The sequence below is a fragment of the Mycteria americana genome, chromosome 21, assembly GCF_035582795.1.
Source record: "Mycteria americana isolate JAX WOST 10 ecotype Jacksonville Zoo and Gardens chromosome 21, USCA_MyAme_1.0, whole genome shotgun sequence".
NCBI lineage: Eukaryota > Metazoa > Chordata > Aves > Ciconiiformes > Ciconiidae > Mycteria > Mycteria americana.
This window is the reverse complement of record NC_134385.1, coordinates 4,636,648-4,657,165: the sequence shown is the minus strand read 5'-3', so window position 1 is coordinate 4,657,165 and position 20,518 is coordinate 4,636,648. Positions and strand designations below refer to the sequence as shown.

Below are 20,518 nucleotides of genomic sequence, written 5' to 3'. Positions count from 1 at the left end.
AACTTTTATTTGTTACAAAAGTAAAAGGCATAAATAGATGGTGAATCCTACTGGGCGCTGGGCTGGGCTGGGGGGCAGGTCTGGCTGCACAGCTCCTCAGCGCAGCTCCCAGCCCGGCCGCCGGCGGTGGGAGGACCCGGTGCTGGGTGCTGGGTGCTGGAGCACCCAGCCTGTGCTGCAGCCTCCGTCAACGCCGGCTGCAGAGGCGGCCGGTCAAGGTCCTGTGGGGCTTGAACCCCTTCCCCTCAAACTAGAGCTGTGCTAAGACGAAACGGGAAGGGGGAGCTGGCCAGGGGGGGTTTGCAAGGGTAAACTCTGACCACGCACTAACTCCTGTCCGCAGAGGAGAGTCCTCTGACACGGGGACACGGCTCAGAGAGGGGCTGGTGGGCTCGGGCGTGTAATGCCACCGGCTCGGCTGCAAACGAGCTGGCGTGAAGCCTGCTCGTTTCGAAAGCCCGCTGGAATGCTAACCGCTCTCTTCCAGCATCTACGGGAGGGGAGACACCTTCACTGGGGGTAAGGCTGGTGGTTACGGGGAGCCACTGGTGGCCTCGGCTCGGTTGCATGAGTCCGTCCAGTGGCAGGAGACAGCAGGAACTCCAGTTATTGCACTGGGATGGGGCGGCTGTATGGCTTTGAGCTTTGAACCCACGGGACGACCGTCCCGGCTCCCGGCGGGGGGTTGGAAAAGCTTTTCCTTGCGCACGGCCGCTTTCCCCCCTCTCTTGCGGCGGGAGGGAGGAAGGCGCAGCCGCGTAGCCCTGGCGAGCGGAGGCACTCGTGGTGGTCATGGCTGTAGTCTCGGGTGATGCCCGCGGTGTCTTGGCTCCCCACAGGGTGCTCCACGAGAGGCAGAGGGCTGCAGGCCACCAGGGCTCTTGGACCAACCCGGGGAGAGGGAGAGGAGAGGGGAGGAAGAGAAAGAGAGGGTTAGTGCCAGAAATACACGAGCGAGGAGCAGCAGGGAGCAGAGCAGAGCACCCAGGCTCGGCGGCGGGAAGAGGAGACAGGGCGGGATGGAGGAGAGCGCTGGCAGACGCAGGCAGGGAGGAAGGGGCAGCCGGACTCCGGCGCCGCCGCCAAGGCTCGAGCAGGCGGGAGCCCGAGGGGTGCTGCAGGGAGGGAGAGGGCAGGGGTGCACAGGAGGGAGAAGGGCAGCTCCGCAGCCCACAGGTAAAGCAGGGCTTCGTCACAGCGTGCTTTGGAAGGAACTTACTGTGGCCACGGGCACGTCGGAGGAGGAACCTGGCGTTACAGAGAGGAAACCAGGTAGAGAGGAAGGGGGGGGGGATTGCCTGGACCACAGCGCGGGGCAGAGCTGGGATTAGAAATCTGTTTCAGGCCCCCACTCCTGTGTTCGGGCCACAGCTCGCTCCAAACGCTAAATCTCTGCATCAGCTGGGGGCTTCCTCCAAGCCCATCACGGCAGCTCCACCGAGCACAAGCCACCACAGCATGCCATGCCGCGAGCCCCGGGCTTCAGGAGCCCTCTGCCCGGAGCCCGGGCCAAGCCTCAGCCACATCGTTGTCCAAGCACGGCCACGCATGCACACGCAGACCAGGCGGCTCCATCTTGTACCGAGCCCCGGCACAAAGCCGGGATAAACCGTCCCTCTCTTCTCGCCAAGGCTGCGGGCAACGCCTCTGCCACGCAGCCCCGCACCGAGACGGCACAACCCAGGTGGGATGGACCCTCGCGCCGGTGGGATGGACGGGGCACGCGGCACACAGACGTCTACACGACCGGAGGGTGATGGGCTCCGTGGACAGAGCTGGTCATGCAGTGGAGATGAGATGGGTCGCTGGAGTGGATGACGGGGAGAAGAAAGCGCTTTCTTACCAGCTAACCCTCAGAAAGCAGGGCTAACGTCCGGGGAGGGGGCAAATCCCGTCAGGCCGTGCAGGAAATGGCAAAGTCCTGGCAGGCGTCCTCCTGGGGAAGACACCAGAGATTATGCACCTCAACATCTGCTGGTACGGCCGGAGAGGGCTGGGTTAGACAGGGGGACCACAGACGGCGGCACGACCCTGGACCGAGCGAGGTGGCTGGGAAAGGATGCTGGGGTGACAGCTTCTGCAGGAAGGGGACGGGCGAGCGGACGAGACCCTGCCCAGCCTGGAGACGTGGGACAGAAAATCCCTTTGCTCCAGCAAGAGTCAGGGCAGCGCCGGTTGCTGCTAAGCATCCCTCGTAGCCCCATCCTGCAGGAGGTTGCGAGAGCTTCCAGACAAGGCCTGGGCCTAATAAAAGAGTCCAACTGCCCCCTGACAGACGTTAAACATCGAGACACCTGCCCTCTTCTGTCTTAAAGGAATAAAATAATAATCCAAGCACTTAACTCTTTAAAATATAATTTTATTATGTTGAGTAACAAAGGAAACCGGTTTAAATAAAAACAGGAAGGAGGCTGGCCCCTGATAACACCCCCAGCACCTCCGCACAGCTCGGCTGGCCCCGGCCCCACGCCTGCCCCTGGAAGGGAGCGTCGAGGCCCCTCCGAGGCAGGGACAAGCCCCGCTGGGGACGTCCCTGCAGGAGAAGCGGGGAGGGAAGGGCAGGGTGGCCTCTCCAGATGCAACACGGCCAAGGTGCTAAAGCGCCCGGGCCGTGCGCTGGCCCGAAGCTGCGGGAGCCTCCCCGCGCAGCGAGGGCCATCTGCCGGGATCCGGCAGAAATTCAGCAGCCTCCGCCGCCGTGCGCTCACCTCGGCTCTTGGCGGAGGGGAAGGTAGAGGTGGTGGCCACAGCAAACGAGCACAGAGATCTCCGTGCAGCCGGCCAGAAACGTAAGGCCGGGGGAACCTCGTGCCTCCGCCGTCCCCCAGCGCGCCCCGGAGCCGGCGCGGTCCCTGGCAGCGTGCAGAGCACGACGCTGGTGAATTCGGTGGGGACGGGCTGCCCCCCGCGAGCGTGCTGCCTCTGCCCGAGGTTGACATACACGCGTCCGACCCACGGAAACCTAACCGGGCAGCTTGGCACAAAACGCTGCAGGCTTCTGCCCTGGTGCTAACATGAACAACACTACCTACACTGAGTATAAAACGTTCTACCTAGGGGGGAAAAAAAAATATCTACAAATTGTGCAAAAATATCCAGCAGCTTTTAATAACATGATTCAAGTATTGCTAACAAGGTCTGCGACTCTCCCCTACGCACGCTCCAGTGTCAGCGATGCGGAGCTGGCTGCCCAGCCCGGCTCTCCCGTGCCTCCGCAGGCACACAGCGATGCTCCTGGATGAGCCCGGGCACACGGGAGTCGCTCCCGAGGCGCTGAGGACAGCCCTGCTCTCGTCTGCCGGCCAGAAACCCAAACCAAGAGCACAACGTGAGGTTATCGGAGACCAGCACCCGCTCACTGCTTCCTCCGTGAAACTCCACCTGGGAAGGGTGCGACCCTCAGGAATTCACGCAGTTTTCTGTTGCCTTTTGGTCTCCTACAGACAGGACGTAACCAGGCTTTCCTGGCAAGCTAAGGTTCTCAGATCTTACAGCTGTAGCCTTGCCAACCAGCATCTCATGACGAGAGCCACAGAACGCTGCGTGTTTCTTCTTCCCCTTTAAAAGGAGGGTCATCCTAACTTGTGTCCTTGCTGCAAAACATTGTCTTACTGACTGGCAGGGCCAAAACACAAAGTTCTTCAGCACCCGCTCAGTGACCAGCCAGAAAATAGGATCAACGGCAGCTGGGACATCTAGCTAGCTTCCACATCTGCTGGGAGCCAGAGTCCCCCCAGCCGAACAGCCCCAACTTACCAAGGCACAGCGGCTTCTGGAAAAGAAAAGCCGCTCTGGCAGTGGCCAAGGTGAGAACCCGGCCATTAAGAGACAGAACAGCCCTTCCAGGTCGGCACAGGGGAGCAGGACGTGTTCACAGAGATAACAGGGATACCCGGGAACTTACACCTCTACCAGCCCAGAAGACGAGGCGTGACAGCCCAGCTCAGAGCGGGAACTGATTGCCAGTCCCCACCTCCCACCCTCGGCCCACCTCGTTCCTCCCGGCAGGAAACACGGCGAGCCCCTGGAGCAGACGCTCTGGGCTCAGAGGTCTGGTGGCTCCCCAGACCTATTCGCTTCCCAGGTGCAGCAGGGACCCCCTGCTTTCTGCACGCGTCCGAGGGTCTTGCATGCTGTTGGGCTCTATCAGTCGAACGTCCAGACAGGCCACATCACAGTGAAACAAATAAACAAAAAATAATAAATAAATTAAAAAAAAAAAAAAAAAGGCAACATATGCTTCGACTGAGTCCTTGGCAGCTCTGCATCGCAGGGCTGTCCCGCCTGAGGCCGGGGAGATGGTAAGAGGGGAAGGTACTGGCTGGAGCGAGGTGCAGGCACAGCAGGCACTGGGCTACATCACAGCACTGCTAGGGAATGCCTCCTACCATGCTGGTGTCAGTTTTGGCTCCAAAGGAAGGGATTTCGCTCTTAGGACTGGACGGGGTCCCGACATCTGGCTGGATAAATCCTCTTCTGTCTATCAAACTGGAAAACAGAAAGGGAAGGGTGCAAGGGGAGAGGAGTTAAGGAAATGAAGACTCGGCGAAGACGGGAGCTCACAAGCCACAGAGAGGGCTCTCCTCGTGGGAGCTGCTAACCAAAGCATCGGCAGGAGCGCGCTGGAGAACACAGCTTCCTGCCCATTAGACAAACCACAAATTTATCACGCAAGCCACCAAACAGCTTTTGGGCAGTTAAAGCTTTCTGTCACCACAAACCCAAATGGGAACTGGCAAAAGGTCTTCACAACAGGAAAACAACATGAATGAGGCAAGAATGGGAGTAAAACACTACTCTCCTCACAACCTCCCAGCAAACAGCTTGGCTCCCTGAATCCGCAGATTTACCATCTCTGAATCCGCAGATTTACCATCTCTGAATGGCAGCACTGGCATTTCGGCACCTCTGAATCCAGCAAAAACCTTGGGGGTACTTCAGAGAGCAGGGCCAGATAGAAGCGTAAAACACACTTTGACTCTAGCTGCACGGCCTCAGACACCCTCCCCTGCTGTTGTTAGCACCGAGTTAGCACCTCTGAGACGCTCCACATAAATCCAAACTGGATCCACTGAATAAACTTGTCTCAAGGATCCCCACACGCCCTAGGACAGGCCGAGAGCTCCAAGCCAGCGTGCAGGTCTTCCACTCCTGCAGCACGGCACAAGGGGACGCCGGCCTGACTCTGCCCAATTGCACCCTCTTGTGACAACGCAGCGATGATCCCGTGCTGCAGGTACCCGTGCTGCAGGCCCAAAGCTTCCTTACGTCTGCAGCGAACTGCCCGCCTTCGCCCGTGTTTTAACATCGGTTCTGGTTAACCGACGGGTAAGAGCATTTGGTAGGATGCTACTGAGCGTTTCAGGGAATTTAAGTGTTGGTAAAACCCAAGGTGTCCGCGCTGCCTGGTGCGGATTCTGCTGGCTGCTTGCCATGATGCTCGATCCTCAGAGTACAGGAGCAAAAACACGTGCTAAGAAGTACTGCCACTACCGGTATTTACCATCTGCTGCCGAGCTCTTTGGTGCCGTTACTCTCCCCTTATTGAATCACAGGACGTGTCTTATCTGCAAGCTCCATGAAACAGAAGTGACCCGAACTCGTCAAGCTCAAACACAGGAGAAGCAACAGTTATATCTCCTACTTATACATAGAATCATCACGGTTGGAAAAGACCTCTAAGATCATCTAGTGCAACCATCACCCCAACACCTCCATGCCTACTAGACCATGTCCCGACGTGCCATGTCTACACGTTTTTTGAACTCCTCCAGGGATGGTGACTTCACCACCTCTCTGGGCAGCCTGTTCCGACGCTTGTCCACCCTTTCAGTAAAGAAATGTTTCTTAATATCCAATCTAAACCTCTCCTGACGCAACTTGAGGCCATTTCCTCTCGTCCTATCGCTAGTTACTTGGGAGAAGAGACTGACACCCGCTGACATGCCTCCAGCCTTTCTCTGCAGAGACTGGGAAACTGTTTCCTCATCATCATCTAAGTAGATGCGTTTGTGCTGACACGGTCTCCCCTGAGTCGTGATAAATTTGTCCCTTCCAAGGCCCCTCTCACAGAGCAGGATGCAATTCCCAACGCCGTGGAGGTCAGAGGCTCTTACCTGGGATGGAATGGTCCACACAGCACCGCACAGCAGTTTGTGAGGATACTTTTATGGCTGTAGGGATTGGCAAACTCTGAGCCCCTCTTATTTGACCAGGACCCTTTGATCTGAAAGAGAAAGGATACACGCAGATTAAGGTAGGAAAGATGTGACAGCAGATAATTACACGATAATGGACTCGGTTCAAATCCTTGCTCGAGGGGTGGAAGGCTTGTTTTACTGCAAACGTCCTCCCTCTCTTTGCTTTAACAAGCAGCACAGCTGCAGAAAGGCAGCCAGAGGAGACAGCAATATGCTGCTCCTGCCTCTGCCAAGGTTCAACCTTGCAGCTAGAAAGCTCCGAAGCTGTGCCCTCCCCGTGCTGCGTGGCAACTTGTCAGTGTCACCGTCTTCAACGCCAGCGTCCTCCTCCTCCCCTCGTTCTCTACTAGGCAGGGCTCTATCAGAGCAGGGCTCTAGCTCGTGGTCCCTCCTGGACTCCTCAGGCTGAACAAACAGCAAGGGGATTCCCAGGCCATGCTGCAACAGGAGGAAACAAACTCATCTGTCCCCACCCTGAGCAGCTGTCACTGGGACTCTGATTTCGAAACCCTGGTCACATCAAGCGTAGGCACACACGAGTGGGCAGATGCTATACCTGGCCTCAGGCCCCTCACTGCAGCGAACCATTTACCATTACATTTCCTCCTTCTGTTTTTACTTCCTCTCCCCAGTTGCAGCGTAAGGCTGGCAACGTGGGCAACACGGCCAGAGAGGCAACGGGCCACGCGCTTCGGACTCGGTGCTCTCAGTACTGGGGCGCGACCTCCATTAGCTTCACTTTACATGGCCCTGCGCATCTCTGCCAATGCCTCTGATTGTAGCAGAAAGGTGGAGAGAGGAGGGGGAAAAAGTGAAAGAAAAGGGATGCAAACCTGCCTTCTGCAGTGCTGGAAGCTTCCAGCAAGGATTACAGGTACTTCTGGCCAGAAGGGTGAATTTTGATTCCGAGGATCAGACAGATCCTGCTTTTCTGTACAGTCTGCCCTGCTCAGATTTGGCCCTTGGAGTCTGCACGCACCCCAGACTTTGAGGTAAATCTCATCAGGAGGTGTCTGTACATTATTTGCCTATTAGACATGAGGAACCGATAGAGACAAAGGGACTTGCCCAGGGTCTCAGAGGAAACCTGTGGTTATGCGGGATGCTGAATTAAGATCACCCATGTCCCAGGCTAACACCCAACTAAATCCCTGGGGCCAGCCTTCCTTTTTTAATCTCAAACTCCTAATTTTAAGCAAGGCCACATACAGACTGGAAAAAACACACACGTGACCTTTCTAATATTGCAGCGTGTGACGCCCATAGCCTGACACTGCCAAGCAACACGTGTTGCACAGTCCCCTGCTGCTGCGTGCTGCTTTCCCCCCACTCGGCTACCTGAAACTACAGCCCAAACGCCTTGGGCACGGGCCATTTGCTTTGCAGTGGGTTATCACAGGCAACGCACGCAGCATGCCTTACCAAGATAGTGCACTGAGGCAGGCAGCCAAGGATCCCCTGGAAGCCTCACCTCTGCTTAGGAAGGACCAGGGCCGGCCCTGCAGAAGGACAAGCGTCCAGGTACTTACATCTTCGTTTGTCGTCAGGTTGGAGGCGACTAAATAAGTGTGAAAACCTGAGAGGCCCAAAATAGACCAGACTGAGAAAAAACAAATCACCAGCTCCAGCACAGTGAAACAAAAGTCAAGGAAGTCTCAGGGAACAAAAATCATCCTGCAAGGAGAGGCAAAGGACTGTTTTGGGAGGTATGTGCTGTGACCACACGCACTGGGCCACAAAAACATCCCAGCAAGCTTCCCATTCCCCGTCCCATTCTGCAGGCATCCACCAAGGCACAGCCTGTTCCAGCCGCTTCCCCTTCCACATAAACTTGTAAACTGGTTTGTCACCCACCCTTAGTCCCTGGTGGTGAACTAAAGGTCTTTCCAATTTGGTGATGTTATCAATCTACAGATGAAGAGATGCCTGCCTGCCCCAACCAGGTAGCTAGGGGACTAAATTGTGTTGTGGAAAGTACAGCAGGGCGACCCTACGAAGAGCTCATTGCACCTCTCTGTTACACGGTTAGTGTTGCTGCACCAGCGCTCGACAGTCTGAGCAGCTGATGGCATCAGAAGGATATCTTGCAGGTGTCGTCTTCAGAGTGGTGAGGAATCCATCTCTTTGAGAGCCTGCAAAGCAAAACGGACAAGGAACGATATCCCATCAGGCAGCCTTGCATCTCCAGCCAACACTTCACTCCTGAGCATGCAGCCACCCCTCTGCGGGCCATATGGATCTGCCTGGCTGCCTGAGAAACATCTGCAGTCTGTAACTTTGCAGAAATGTCAGCGTGCAGACACAGCTCCAGGGGATTTGGGGCTGACAGGCAAGTCACCTTCCCCGCCAGGTTAAGAGCAGATGCACCCACCAGCTCATTTGCTCTGGAGGGGATAACCCAGTCACCAGCTCTCAAGGTCTCTCTGCAGCGAGGTGCAGGGGGGATCTGTGGTTCCCTGCAGTCTGAGACCCCGTTTAGTCAGGCCACCCGCACTGAAAAGCCTGGTGTAAGCCAGCCAGACCCCTCCCACGCTCTGCCCAACAGGAACAGTGACCCAGGGCTGCCTCAAGTCGTTTGTGGCCAGGAGCATGGCACACATCGCTCCTAGTACACACGGTACTTACGCAGAGTGAGGTGGGTGACGACGCAAGCGAAGATGAAGGCTGTCAGGAAGGAGAGGGAGAGGATGAAGGCATAGAAGTAGCGATAGTTGCGCTTCCCCACGCAGTTGCCCACCCACGGGCAGTGGTGATCAAACCTCTCTGAAACAAAGGGACATGGTGAGGACTCCTGCCACCTCGCACCCCGTAACAGAGCGAATTCTGCTGAGCCTCCAAAAGCCAGGGGCTACAAATCGAGCTTCCACCCACCACCCTGAGACCAGAACCTTTCTGCAGCAGTACGTTACCAAGAAGTTTCAACGGAGCACTGCTGCCTGCTCACATGCCCTTTTTTAACATCAAAGGCCAAACCTTTCCTCTCACCAAACCCTGCATAAATACAAGCCTTGTGACTGGTAACATCTACCATTACTAAAACTGAAAGAGAGCAGGGAAAGCGTGGCAGTTTTTCCAGTACCTAGCAGCACTGGGTGTGTGCACGCAGCATCGCTGCTCCCTTTCTGCATGTCAGCTTCCCCCGCCTTCTTCGGGGCAGAAAATAATTTTCAAAGTTATAAAGATATGCCTCTAAAACCACAGAAACTGCCTGGGAACCCAGGGCAGGTGCAATATATCTGGAAACACTCCCGACTGCCTTCTAATGAAAGGGCTGCGGTAACCGTCCTGCGGGGGACACCAGTGCCAACAAAACCCATCACACACAAAGCAGGCGCATGCCTGCTCCTCCAGACAGCTCCTCTCCAAACACTGCCCCTGCCACGGCTGCTTTCCACTGAGCTGTTCCAGCGCAAGGAGGAGTCACGGCCACCCACGGCTATCCCCAAACACATAACGCTTGGCAACTCCCAAACTTCTTCTCTTAAGCAGAGCCTTGGGGTCCTGCGACTGCTCGCGGGTCGGTCACTCCTCGGGCTGCCCCGGCAGACAGTGTAAAGCACAGCCTCCGCACCCACACGGTGCATGACCAGGAGCAGCCGCACGAGGAGTAAACTCTCCAGGCACGTCCCTAAACCGTGCCACTCTGCTGCCGGTTCAAGTTGCTCTGGTGCAGCCAGGAACCTCCCTGCCCACCCCCCTGCAGCTGCCCCATGCCTGCGCCTGCCTGCACGGAGCCATCAGAGACTTTTCTTCAGGTCTTTGTTCATTCCCTCCTGCCCCACCACAGTCTGATGGCACGGGGAGAGGACACAGAAGAGCTCAACCAGCATCTATGGTGCTGTCTCTACCAGCCTGGCCACAGACAACAAGGAGCCCACAGCAAACCTTGTGTTTGGTGGGGGCCTTAACTGCGTTTCATGGTACAGTCCAGAACCAGAGAAAGCAGAGACACGGAGGCTTGGACATGCTGCCCCCGCGCCCTGAGCCACTGCAATGGTGTTGCTTTCATTTTAAACGGCAAGAAGAAAGACTGCTCAGTATCTTGCTTTATAATCCTTTACGAGAAGCAAAAGCAATCTGTCCAGGAACATAAAACACCACCAACCCCCACACACACGAGGTATCAGCACCTTTCCACTTTCCAGGCTTACCGACACAGTTGTCGCAGACGCTGCAGTGAGAGGTGCGTGGAGGGCGGAACATTTTGCAGGTGTAGCAGTACTTGAGTTTCACCACATACTTGTTTATGACCACTTCCATCGTGCGGGCCGGCGGGCGATAGGTAGAGGTACCCATGCTGTCTGCAAGGGCAAGGAGGGACAGTCAAACTGATGCAGGTGAAACCCAGGCCCCCGTATCACCCCGAGCTGCTTCCTGGCAGGGTAAGGGATTGGCACGTGCTCTCCTGATTTTAAGCAAAAGCTAAGAGGCAGCTCAGCCTACAGGATTTGTTGCAGGGTGGGCAGCCAGGGACTCCAGTCAGCTCCTCGCAGCATTATTGATGTCCTTTCCTTGTCTGTTCAATGGCAATGCTGCTGGGATGCCAAGAGGAAGCAATATCTGCCCAACGCTTTGAGAACGTAAAGCAATTTATATATAGCGAGCATAAAAGCAGCAGTGTTAACGTGCCCGGTAACACCAACTCATCTCTGCCTGCCTAACGGATCACAACACAAGGAGGCAACATAATCTGTTAACGCACGTGTGGTTCCTCCTCTTCTGTACGCATCCAAGTTACAGAAACCAGGAGACGGTCACATTAGGGTAACCTCAGCAGAATCATCCCCCGCCACCGCCAGCACACAACTTGCCAGCCCGCAGCTGGAGCCAGCGGCACCGCCGGGCTCAAGGGGCTCATTTCCATCACAGCGGGGGAGGACAGCGAGCAGGTCTCAAGTGCTCCAGGCAGATTTCATTGAAATTTGACACGTGTATGTTAGTAGCACAAGAGGATTCGTCCTCCTCAAGGTTGAAATCAAGGATTTTTAGGGACACCACGAGTCACATCTGTGTGTGCTGGCACTTCCTTATTCATTGGGGACTGGCAGCTGGAGACTGTTTCTCTGCGCGGCAAAAGCGTGAACTGAAAAACCGCTATCACATTTGCAATTTTGGGGGTTATTGCTTTATTTAAGTCACTCTTGGAAGAGCACCTTTCCAACTCCGATGAAGTCTTTGAAAATAGAGATGTAACAGTGAGCATGTTAAGAGGATAAGAAGTGGATTATATTAACAGCAACAGCTAGCACATCAGGCAGCATCTGCAGCCAGATTACTGCTTTAGGCACTTATAAATAGAAACATGGATAACCACTCTAAGGATATTTTGAAACCATTTTTTTAGTAAGATGTAGAATTATTGCCTTGCAACCGTCTTCAGTGGGGCAGATTCCAGTTGTCTCACATTAGCTTTGCTAAAGCATTTGTTACTATGGGTCACATCCACAAAGTACACAGATCCTGGGTGCACGCACCTTCTTGGCCACCACCAAAACAGCGTGACATAGCAGTTTTTAGATGGGGACAAACATTAGCATACTGTTAGAAACCATTACAATAAAGAAAACCTTGCAGCACAGCAGGCTCAATGGCAAACCATAATCTTAAAAAGCATTCATTCCTAAATTAATTATCCTACGTCCTCACCACCCGTATTTTGCAGAAGAATATACAGGGTCAGATTCCTCCGAGTTCGGACAACGTCCACGTTAACTAACGCACCGTTACGGAGCGGCACAGGCACTCTCGCTCTGTCTTTAAGAGCCTGGCAGCGTGATTCTGAAGGGGAACTCCATGCTCCCCCAGCTGCTGGCACACAGTCCCTAATGGTATTCGTGTTTCAGACACCGATGCCGCAAACTCTCCCTCCCCTGAGCGCTGCCCAGGACCGCTGCCCACTCAGGAGTCATCCTGAGGGCAGGAACAGGTACAGCCCCGACTCACTGTACAGGGCTTTGCCTGTGACAGTAACGGGACTAAACAGAAAGGAAAATCACCTCTGCTTCTCTGAAGATCCTCTCTTCGAGGCACTGCCTGCTGTGCTAGAGGAGCTTGTCACACCTCTCTTACTGGGACTCGTAAGGCACTTGTCAAGCCTCATGATCTGATACTCTGGCCTCTTCTCCAGAGAGTCACTGAGCTCGAAATGTGCATGGCACACACACACACACACAGGGGCACGCACTGGACCAAACACAGGAGAGGGAACAAAAGTCTCACCGATCCGCTTTTCCAGGTCTGCGGCCTCACTCGGGGTGGCTCTGGGCAGGATACCCGGGTCTCTGAAGCTTGTCTGGAGCAAGCAGCTGATGACAAAGAAGAAGAGGACGGCTGCAATGATGGGGATGGCCAAGGTGAGGTGACTGGCAAGGAAGGGGCAGCTGTTAAAAGAAAAGAAAAAAAAAAGCATTGTTACCAACCATTGCTACAGAGCTGGCTATCCGCTGTGACACTACACACTATGAACTATTACAGGGCGGTGGGCTGAAGTGCTGCTGCTTTGCAGAGACCTCTGGAACAGCAAGACCCAGCCCAGAAAACACTGGAGTAGCACTGGGAAGACAGTACAAGCCCCTGTACACAACCTCTTTGCCCTTCTGAAGTCCCAGAATCGCATTTCAAAAACCTGTCAGCTGCCCCAAAGCCCGGTCACCTTCTGTAACAGCAGCATCAAGACCACATGGAGAAACACCCCAAGCTAAGCAGGAATCAAAATCAGTGTGAACGCGATCCCATTTGGTTCAACATGTGAAGCTGAGAGGGAATTTGGCTTCAATTCAACACAGCTTTGCTGTCTCTGGATGACTCGTGTGCCCTTCACGGTGTGCCAGATGTTTGGATGAGGACACCTTCCAGCACTGACGCTGCTGTGACAAGCCACCAGGCATCCCAGCAGACAATGCCCGCTCCCGGGCTCGCTGTACTACGACCTGGGGCTATTTTTCCACAGACGGGAACCGGCACAATCGCACTCTACATCAGGGCAGCTCCGTTACTCCCGGCACGACAGGTGAAGATGGCCGAGGAACGCAGCTCTTTGCATGGCGCAGTGCCGGAGACCCCTCCCGTCCCTCGCTCCGCAGAGGGATTTGCTATTATAAGCACTGATAAGTACCCAGAGTTGGGCGCAGACAGGCAAGCTGCTTGAGCCCTGATGTCTGCGGGCAGCGCTAAGTCTCAGTAACGCTGCGAGGCAGTTTGAGAGGATTAAGCAACTTTTGTTTCAACTCTCAAGCTCAGCTGTCCAGAACAAAGCAGCCACCAAGCAACAAAACCCCTTCGGCCCGAGACCAACGCTGCTGCCAAGCCCCTCGGTCGTCTCCCTGATGGAAGGACAGAAAGGTCTCTGAAATCAGAGATGTGTGCTTGTTGCCACCCCTTTCCTGGGAGAATCTCTGGACCCCGCTTTCCCCCATCAGGCAACAAGAAATCACATAAAAAATGTGAACTGTAGACACAGGCAAGATGTATTTGCTATACATCTAGCAAACCGTAACCCATGCAACAGAAGCACGCCGCTAAAATAACAACTTGGAAAGCCCCAGGGCACATTCAAGCAAGAAAGAGTGACTAGGCAAGAAGGGAGGGGAGAGCAGATGTCCTCAGCTTGGCCCCGTACAAAGCAGTTACTGTGCTACTGCTGCCCATTAGTTTCAGATACAGCAGAGAAAGCTGTCAGAGGCACAAATGACACTAAGAAAGGAGTTTTCACGTAGGATGCCGTTACTGCCTCCCACAGCTGCCTGCCCCTTTCAGCTCATCTCAGAACCTCTAATCCGATCAAATACCTTCATCTCCCCGCCTGCAGGCTTGGGCAGCTTTACTCTGAGACACGCAGAGATAACGCCGTGATCCGAAGGCAGGCATGACCCCCCCACCCCGCTTCATACAGCGGCAGGAAAATCAAGCTCCTTCCCTCCCGAGACAGAAATGCAGAGGCAGGATAGCAGAAGCCCTCAGAGGTGTCGATAACCAATGGTGCTCCTTCCCCGGCTCCTCCGGGCAGCGCAGGACATAACGGGGTGCTCCTGGCTCTCCCCTCCCTAGGGGTGCAGGAGCGGGGAGCTTCCCAGGGCCAGCTTTCCTAAAGCAAAGGGGACTGGCATAGATGCAGCTCCCTCTTCCTTGGACACCGCTGCACAACGGGGGCAGGGCTACAGCGCAGACCCTCAAGGTGGGACCCCAAAGAATTTCACCATTTATCAGGCACCTTTAGCAGCAAGACTATCGCTGCTGCCTCTACGGACCAAGTCCACCAGTCTTGGGGGCTTCCTGGCTGCGATTCTGGGCCAGTTCTCTGTAGCAGGAGGGGAGACGGTGTATTTAGAGACCCGGGGGCATCCTGGGAGGATGTTAAACCCCTTCCCAGGGCCAGACTGAGCAAACAAGGTCCAGGGCCGCCCCTGCCCACCCCTCACATAAACACGCCCGGGGACAGGCAAAGGGGAACCAGTGACTGCCTGCAAAGCGGGTCTAGGGGCTGTGCAGAGGGGGAATGCCTTGGGGGGCAGCGGGGAGAAGGAAGGGATAGCGGGGCTCCCGGGGGGGGGAAGGAGGTGCCCCCCTCCCAGCCCACCTCCCTTCCCACCACCAGGGCGTGGGTGGGATGCCAGCTAGCCCACGGCTCCCCCCAAAAGGAAGGGGCTTAAAGGAGGGGGACAAGGGCTGTTCAGAGACCCCAGGGGGGAACGACCCGAGGGGCAGACCCCACACGGCTTTACCCCGGCAGGGAAGGGGGACTGATCCCGGGGGGGGGTGGGGGGGTGGGGGTGGTGTCCCCGGGGCCCCAGCACCGGGGGGGACACAGAGGGACCCCCAGCAGAGGAGGGGGAACACCCCAGAACTCCGCAGACCCCAGGGCGGTGCCCGGAGCCCCCGGGCCGGCAGCGCGGACTCACTCGAAGGCGAAGAAGAGGCCGCTGGTGGCCAGGATGAGGCCGAGGGTGAGGGCGAAGACGCCGCTGTGCCGCGCCAGCATGAGGCGGCCGCCGCAGTAGAAGCGGTTGCGGCCCGGGAAAACCTCCCACTTCCGCCGGGGCCGCCGGGCCGCACCGGGCCGCTCCGGACCGTCGGGGGGCGGAGGTGGCGTGATGACCGTGCCCGGGCCCGGCGCCGCCACCCCGGGCGGGATCTGCCGGTACTCGCAGTCCTTCATGGCGCCGCAGCGCCCGGCCCGGCCCGGCCCCGCCGCTCCCCGCCGGACGTGTCCGCCCCGCCCCGCCCCGCCCCGCCGCCTCAGCGCCGCGCCCCCTGCCGGCCGCGCCGGGCACCGCTCCCCTCCCCGCCGGCCGGGAGCGGCCTCGTCCCCGGCAGCCCCGGCCCCGGCCCCGGCCCCGGGGCAGCGGGGGTGAACCCACCGGCTGCCGCGCTCCCCCGGCCCGCCAAAGCGCCGAGTGGCAGCACCGCGCTCCCCGGCACAACCCCCAGCAGCGGCCGGAGCCGCCCCCTTCGTGACCCCAGCCCGGCCCCCGCGGGCGGCAAGCGCTCTGGAACGGAAGGAACCGGAGAGGCCCGAGCGGCCCATGCAAGGCAGCGGCATCCTCCCGCAAGGCATGCCCGCTGTGCCGTCAGGGATGCTTCCCGCAGGTTTCCCGAGGGATGAGGATGTGACGGACACGGATCCTTGCCATAAATAATCGCTCGGTGACGGTGCTTCCCCCAGAAGACGTAGGAACCGAGATGCATTCCCTGTCCCTGGCAGCTCACGGGAATTCTGACCGTCAGCAACGACAGCAGCGAGAGGGGCAGGAGGCTGCAGCACCCCAGCAAAGAGAACGGGCCCGTCTCAGCCGCGGTCACGCAGTGACAGCTCTGTACGTAAGCAGTAACTGAGCAGTAACACCTTTGTAACCGAGACAACAGCATCCTTACATATATGAATTATCAGGCTTTTTAGAAAAAGTGAGTTTCAATTCTGAGCAGTGCTTCTGCCCCGCGACCCGTCTGTGCCAATACACACCCTCGCTATGTCCACGGCAAGAAGTTGCAGTGCAGAATCAGTCCCAGCAGCCAGTAGGACACGAAGAATCCGAGAATGCATTTGCTGAGGGGGGTGATTAATCTACAGTTCAGCAGCAGCCTCACAACAGGGTTTCCAGAAGTCTCTTTCCCACAGGAACCAGGAGATTTACCGAGAAGAGACTTCTCGGAGCGAGGCGCCGCGGTTTGATTATCAGTCCCTTCGCTCCAGAGCAAAGGTTCGTATTCTTGCAGCAGGTGAGCGGAGAACCAGTACAGGATGGGAGAGGAGGAACCAAGGAACCGGGTCAGCACCTGCGGACGACAGGCAGAGCAAAAAAAAGTCACATAAACCGCAAGTCTCCGGCTGTGACCAGCCCTGATCCCGAGGCAGGGAAGGAGCCATCTATCTGCCTCAGACCACTGATAAAGGGGACTGAAATACGGCCCCGATTCGTGGTGCTAGGATTTATTACATCGAAATGAAACACCTCTCCGCTCAACCTGCTTTATTTATTACGACATTTGTGTAAGCAGCCAAGTGGTCCCCAGGTTTTGGACAAGCACGGTAACTAATTGTCACTCCTTGTCCCCTGTCCAGCTCAGGAACTGGGCAGGGGCAGCAGCTTCAGGGGAGATTTGAATCTCACTCTTCAATTATTTTTTAATTGGAACCCCCAACCTTTAGTGCCACTTAGCTGTGTCCTAAAAAGGCCTTCAAACACTAGACTGGCAACAGGCTCTGGGTCCTTTTATTGCCATCCATTAAGCTCGGCCCAACATGATAATGCCCAGGTATCCCTGTCCTCCGGCAGCCGATTAGCGGGGCTTGGCAAGCCTGGCCTTAAGCACAGGTCGAACGTCACCTAACACCAGCCGGACCCTTTGATCCCCGTCCCGGTGTCCTCATCACACCGAGCACCAAGCAAGCTCTCTTCGGGAACTCTCCAGCAGAGCAGAGGAACTAACTGGCTTTGGAAACTCTCTGTGGAAGTAGCTCCGAAAGAGGAAAGGCAAAGCTTTTGGTTTGCATTGCCCTGCGCTCCCCTGCAGCTGGGACAGCTTCAGGCTGTGACTGTCACTGCCTCGGCCACCACGCTGCATTCCCCTTAAGAAATTACTCCTGTGTGTCGCTATGAACGTCCTACCTGCACGTGCACACAGAAGAATCCAAACACCAGCAGGGCTGTGGCATGGACCACATACACGAAGACAGCGGGGCAGCAAAATCCAGCTCTTGGTTTACCCTCTTCTTCACTCTTTCTTCCCTCTAGACCAAGAGTTACGCAGTGCCGGGGGTTTGCAATGACGTAGGTCCAGGCAGCCCATGAGCCCAGAAGTGTGACAGGCAAAGCAAGCAAGAAATTTGGTATCTGCCTGAGCTCAAAATACCTTAGAAAGCCCACATTCCAGTAAGCGTCTTGAATATAGGAATAGACCACGGGGAATCGCTGGGAGCACCAAGGGGGTTTAGCCCCGTTCATGGCCGCCAGACGATAGCCCTTCTCCAGAGCCAGCTGCAGCAGCGGCTTGGGAACAGCCTGCTCCAGGCTGGTGCCAGGACCACAGAACCTCACGTAGGCATAATACTGAAATAAAGCAAAAGGTAGAAAAATCCCGGCACACATCAGAACCGCTGAAGATGTCATGCTAAGGAGTTGCTTCCCCAACAGAGGGAGCTTCCTTACCGATCCTGAACCCACCTGGAGCTGGAAGGCAAAGAATTTACTGCGGGAGTAGAGAAAGAAGCCAGCATTAATAAGCCCGTTGGCACGCACCCCAGAAGCAAGGGAGAAGAGCAGGCCACTGAGCCAGCTCTGCCCCTTCTCCAGTTGCCACATGGCACTGAATGCCAGGAAGGCAAACATGCTCTCTGAGTAAGCAGCTGCCATAAATACATTGGCAGGGCTGATAGAAAAGAGAACGGCAGCGAGGAAAGCCACCCTGCGACACTGCAGCACGACGCAGCCCAGCTTATACAGGGCAGCGGCTGCCAGGACGGAAAAGAGAGAATTAAGAAGTACAGCTGATAGCAGGAGGCGGCTCCGCAAACGTAGCAGCCGCTGCAAGGGCCACAGAGCACCCTCGGCCACGGCACGCACGCTCAGGGGGTACAGCGGGAAGAAGGCGCAGTTGTGCTCGTACAGGTAACCACGCTCGGCGATGAAGAGGAAGTGCTCTGCATCCCAGTGCGAGAGGCCTCCCAGCAGCCGCTCCAAGAGCAGGTCCCACAGGCCAGGCTCGGACAGGCGAGGGGGACAGAAGGCGTCTGCAGCGTGATCTGGGATCAGGAGGTTAAACAGAGCCTGGAAAAAGAAGAGAGGATTGAAGTCCAGCAGACATCCTCTTGTACCCTACCGAAAGCACCAAGCAGGAGGAGGACTCCTGGGTTTCAAAGGGGACGAGAGGAGCACAGAAGCCAGGCTGAGGGGCTTTGCAGCAAGGACACCTAGAAGACTATGAAAAGGTGCAAACACAGGCTTTTGAACTGAATAAAGCTCTGGAGCATATCCAGCATGAATCCCCACGGAACTGAACAGGGAAAGCTGCTCAGCCCCGTGCTCAGGCACATCTAACTGCGTACGCTCACACCAGCTACCTCTGCAGCACCGGTAAGCCTCCTGTTCTACTCAATTTGACATTATCGTCCCAGCTGATGTACAAGGGAGAGGAGACAGAATGAGAGAAAAACATTTTCCCAGAGCAAACCGATGCAGAAGACAGCAGCCGATTCCCAGGCCCCCTCTCTAGTCTCTAGATCACTCCATCGCCTCTGCAGCTCAGCGGGCACTAAGGGGTTCGCTTTCCAGAGATGAGCAAGCAGAATGCACACACCTCTGCCTCCAGGAGCTTGTGGTGCTGACCGCATTTTAAAAGGCGAGAGAAAAACCCGGAGAGCTCATGAGATAGGAGGTATGCAACTTCATGCACTGTAATGTAATTCCAAATGAAAGTACATTTAAAAAACCCAGGAACCCAAAACCCCTCAGATGGCAAGTTTTGTAGCTTAACTCCACGTAGACTGGGATGAGGCGCCTGCAATAAATTCAGCGTTGGCAGAGAAAAGGCCACACTCTACAAATTGGGACTAAAAGACGAACAAAGCCGCCGTTTTACCATGAAGCACACATCTGGTCTAACCAGGCCTCTGGCATTTGTAACACGGAGTCTTTCATCTCAGCTGATGGTTCCACTCAGCCCTACCCAGTGGTGACCGGGGCTGCTGCAACCTGCCAGCTGGCTGGTGGCCTGCTGCTAAAGAGCTTTCTCAGGCCGATTTTGTTTCAGGAGGGCCATGGCTACAGCTAGACTCTTTGCTGGCTGTCTCGGTACGCACAGGTAGGATGGAGTGAGCAACCAAGCTCTCCCGTGCTCAGAGAAGGATGTCTCTGGAAATGAGACTTGGGAGGAACGTGCAGGAGGAGATTATTGTTCCTCTTCTGTTTATCATCTTCCTCTCATGCTGCCAAACCAGCCTCTTGCAACAGCGGCGTGAAAACACAGTAAGTTACAAGGAAATTTATGTAATTTTACTTAACAGCAACCTGCCTCCCTGGATGCAGCTGGTCTGTTGGTTCTCCAAAGGAGAAGATGATTTCCCAATCAAGCAGAACCAGCTAGCTCAGGGTGCACAAGGCAGTACCGAAGAGAGAAGCCTTGGAGCAGCAAACAACAGATGTCGCAGCATCTTTGGTTCAGGAACAGGAGACTTGCCTGCAGCAGCAGCGTCAGGGCTCTGCAGCACACCCCAAACCACACGACCTCTCGGAGGCGGGGGTCCTGCCTGCTCACCAGCTCCATTCTGAGCTTGAAAGTTGCCTCAGTAGGTCACTGATGCCAGGGGAATTCTCCCTCCAGTTTCGGAAACCTGAATTGATAAACAGAGAGCGGAGACACAGAAAGGTATTTCTGGCTTCAGCCATGTTTGTAAATTATGCACTTCTATTTACTATCAGGCACTTCAAAGGGCTGCAAATCCCGATGAACAAGAAAGTCACTTATGAAAGAGATCACGGAACTGGGAGATGACGCAGAAGACCTCTTTGATATTGTTCCTATTAAAAAAAATTCCCTTGACTTCTTAACCTTGGCCAGGATGCAGAGGGAGAGTTATAACATGTACTCTCAGCCCATTTCTTACCGGGCCAGTGTAAATACCAGAAGCAGACAGGCTCATTGGCCTCCTCAGCGGCTGCCTCAGCAGAAACACCAGCGGCTCAAGCCAGGACTCCGCCAAGCATCTACACACACATTCAAGTTCCAATGCATTGAATGGGATTTAAACCTTTTTTTTTTTTTTTGGAATAGAGACAGAATTAAAACATAGGCTCTGAGCCTAACATCCATGTAAGCAGTTTGCT

At 55.7% G+C, this 20,518-nt stretch overlaps 2 protein-coding genes across 5 annotated transcripts; both read right to left on the bottom strand.

The window, feature by feature from the left end:
* Positions 1–600: 600 nt before the first annotated feature.
* On the bottom strand, positions 601–15,400 carry ZDHHC18 (zDHHC palmitoyltransferase 18). 2 transcript variants are annotated; one of them, XM_075522220.1, is made up of 9 exons: positions 15,098–15,400; positions 12,420–12,580; positions 10,352–10,501; positions 8,826–8,963; positions 8,284–8,332; positions 7,730–7,832; positions 6,117–6,226; positions 4,389–4,488; positions 601–1,936 (listed from the first exon to the last, which is right to left on the bottom strand). In XM_075522220.1, the coding sequence occupies exons 1-9, from the start codon at positions 15,352–15,354 to the stop codon at positions 1,895–1,897; spliced, it is 1,110 nt and encodes a 369-aa protein (XP_075378335.1). In that variant the 5' UTR covers positions 15,355–15,400; the 3' UTR covers positions 601–1,894. The 2 variants fall into 2 exon arrangements, with proteins under 2 accessions (XP_075378335.1, XP_075378336.1); XM_075522221.1 differs by lacking the exon at positions 601–1,936 and having other exon boundaries at positions 1,972–4,488.
* PIGV (phosphatidylinositol glycan anchor biosynthesis class V) lies at positions 12,452–19,996 on the bottom strand. 3 transcript variants are annotated; one of them, XM_075522218.1, is made up of 4 exons: positions 19,275–19,759; positions 17,306–18,463; positions 16,159–16,472; positions 12,452–12,580 (listed from the first exon to the last, which is right to left on the bottom strand). In XM_075522218.1, exons 1-3 carry the CDS (start codon positions 19,275–19,277, stop codon positions 16,164–16,166), a joined length of 1,470 nt encoding a protein of 489 aa, XP_075378333.1. In that variant the 5' UTR covers positions 19,278–19,759; the 3' UTR covers positions 12,452–12,580; positions 16,159–16,163. The 3 variants fall into 3 exon arrangements, with proteins under 3 accessions (XP_075378333.1, XP_075378334.1, XP_075378332.1); XM_075522219.1 differs by lacking the exons at positions 12,452–12,580; positions 19,275–19,759 and adding an exon at positions 19,872–19,996 and having other exon boundaries at positions 16,049–16,472; XM_075522217.1 differs by lacking the exon at positions 12,452–12,580 and having other exon boundaries at positions 16,049–16,472; positions 19,275–19,758.
* Between the last annotated feature and the right edge of the window lie 522 nt (positions 19,997–20,518).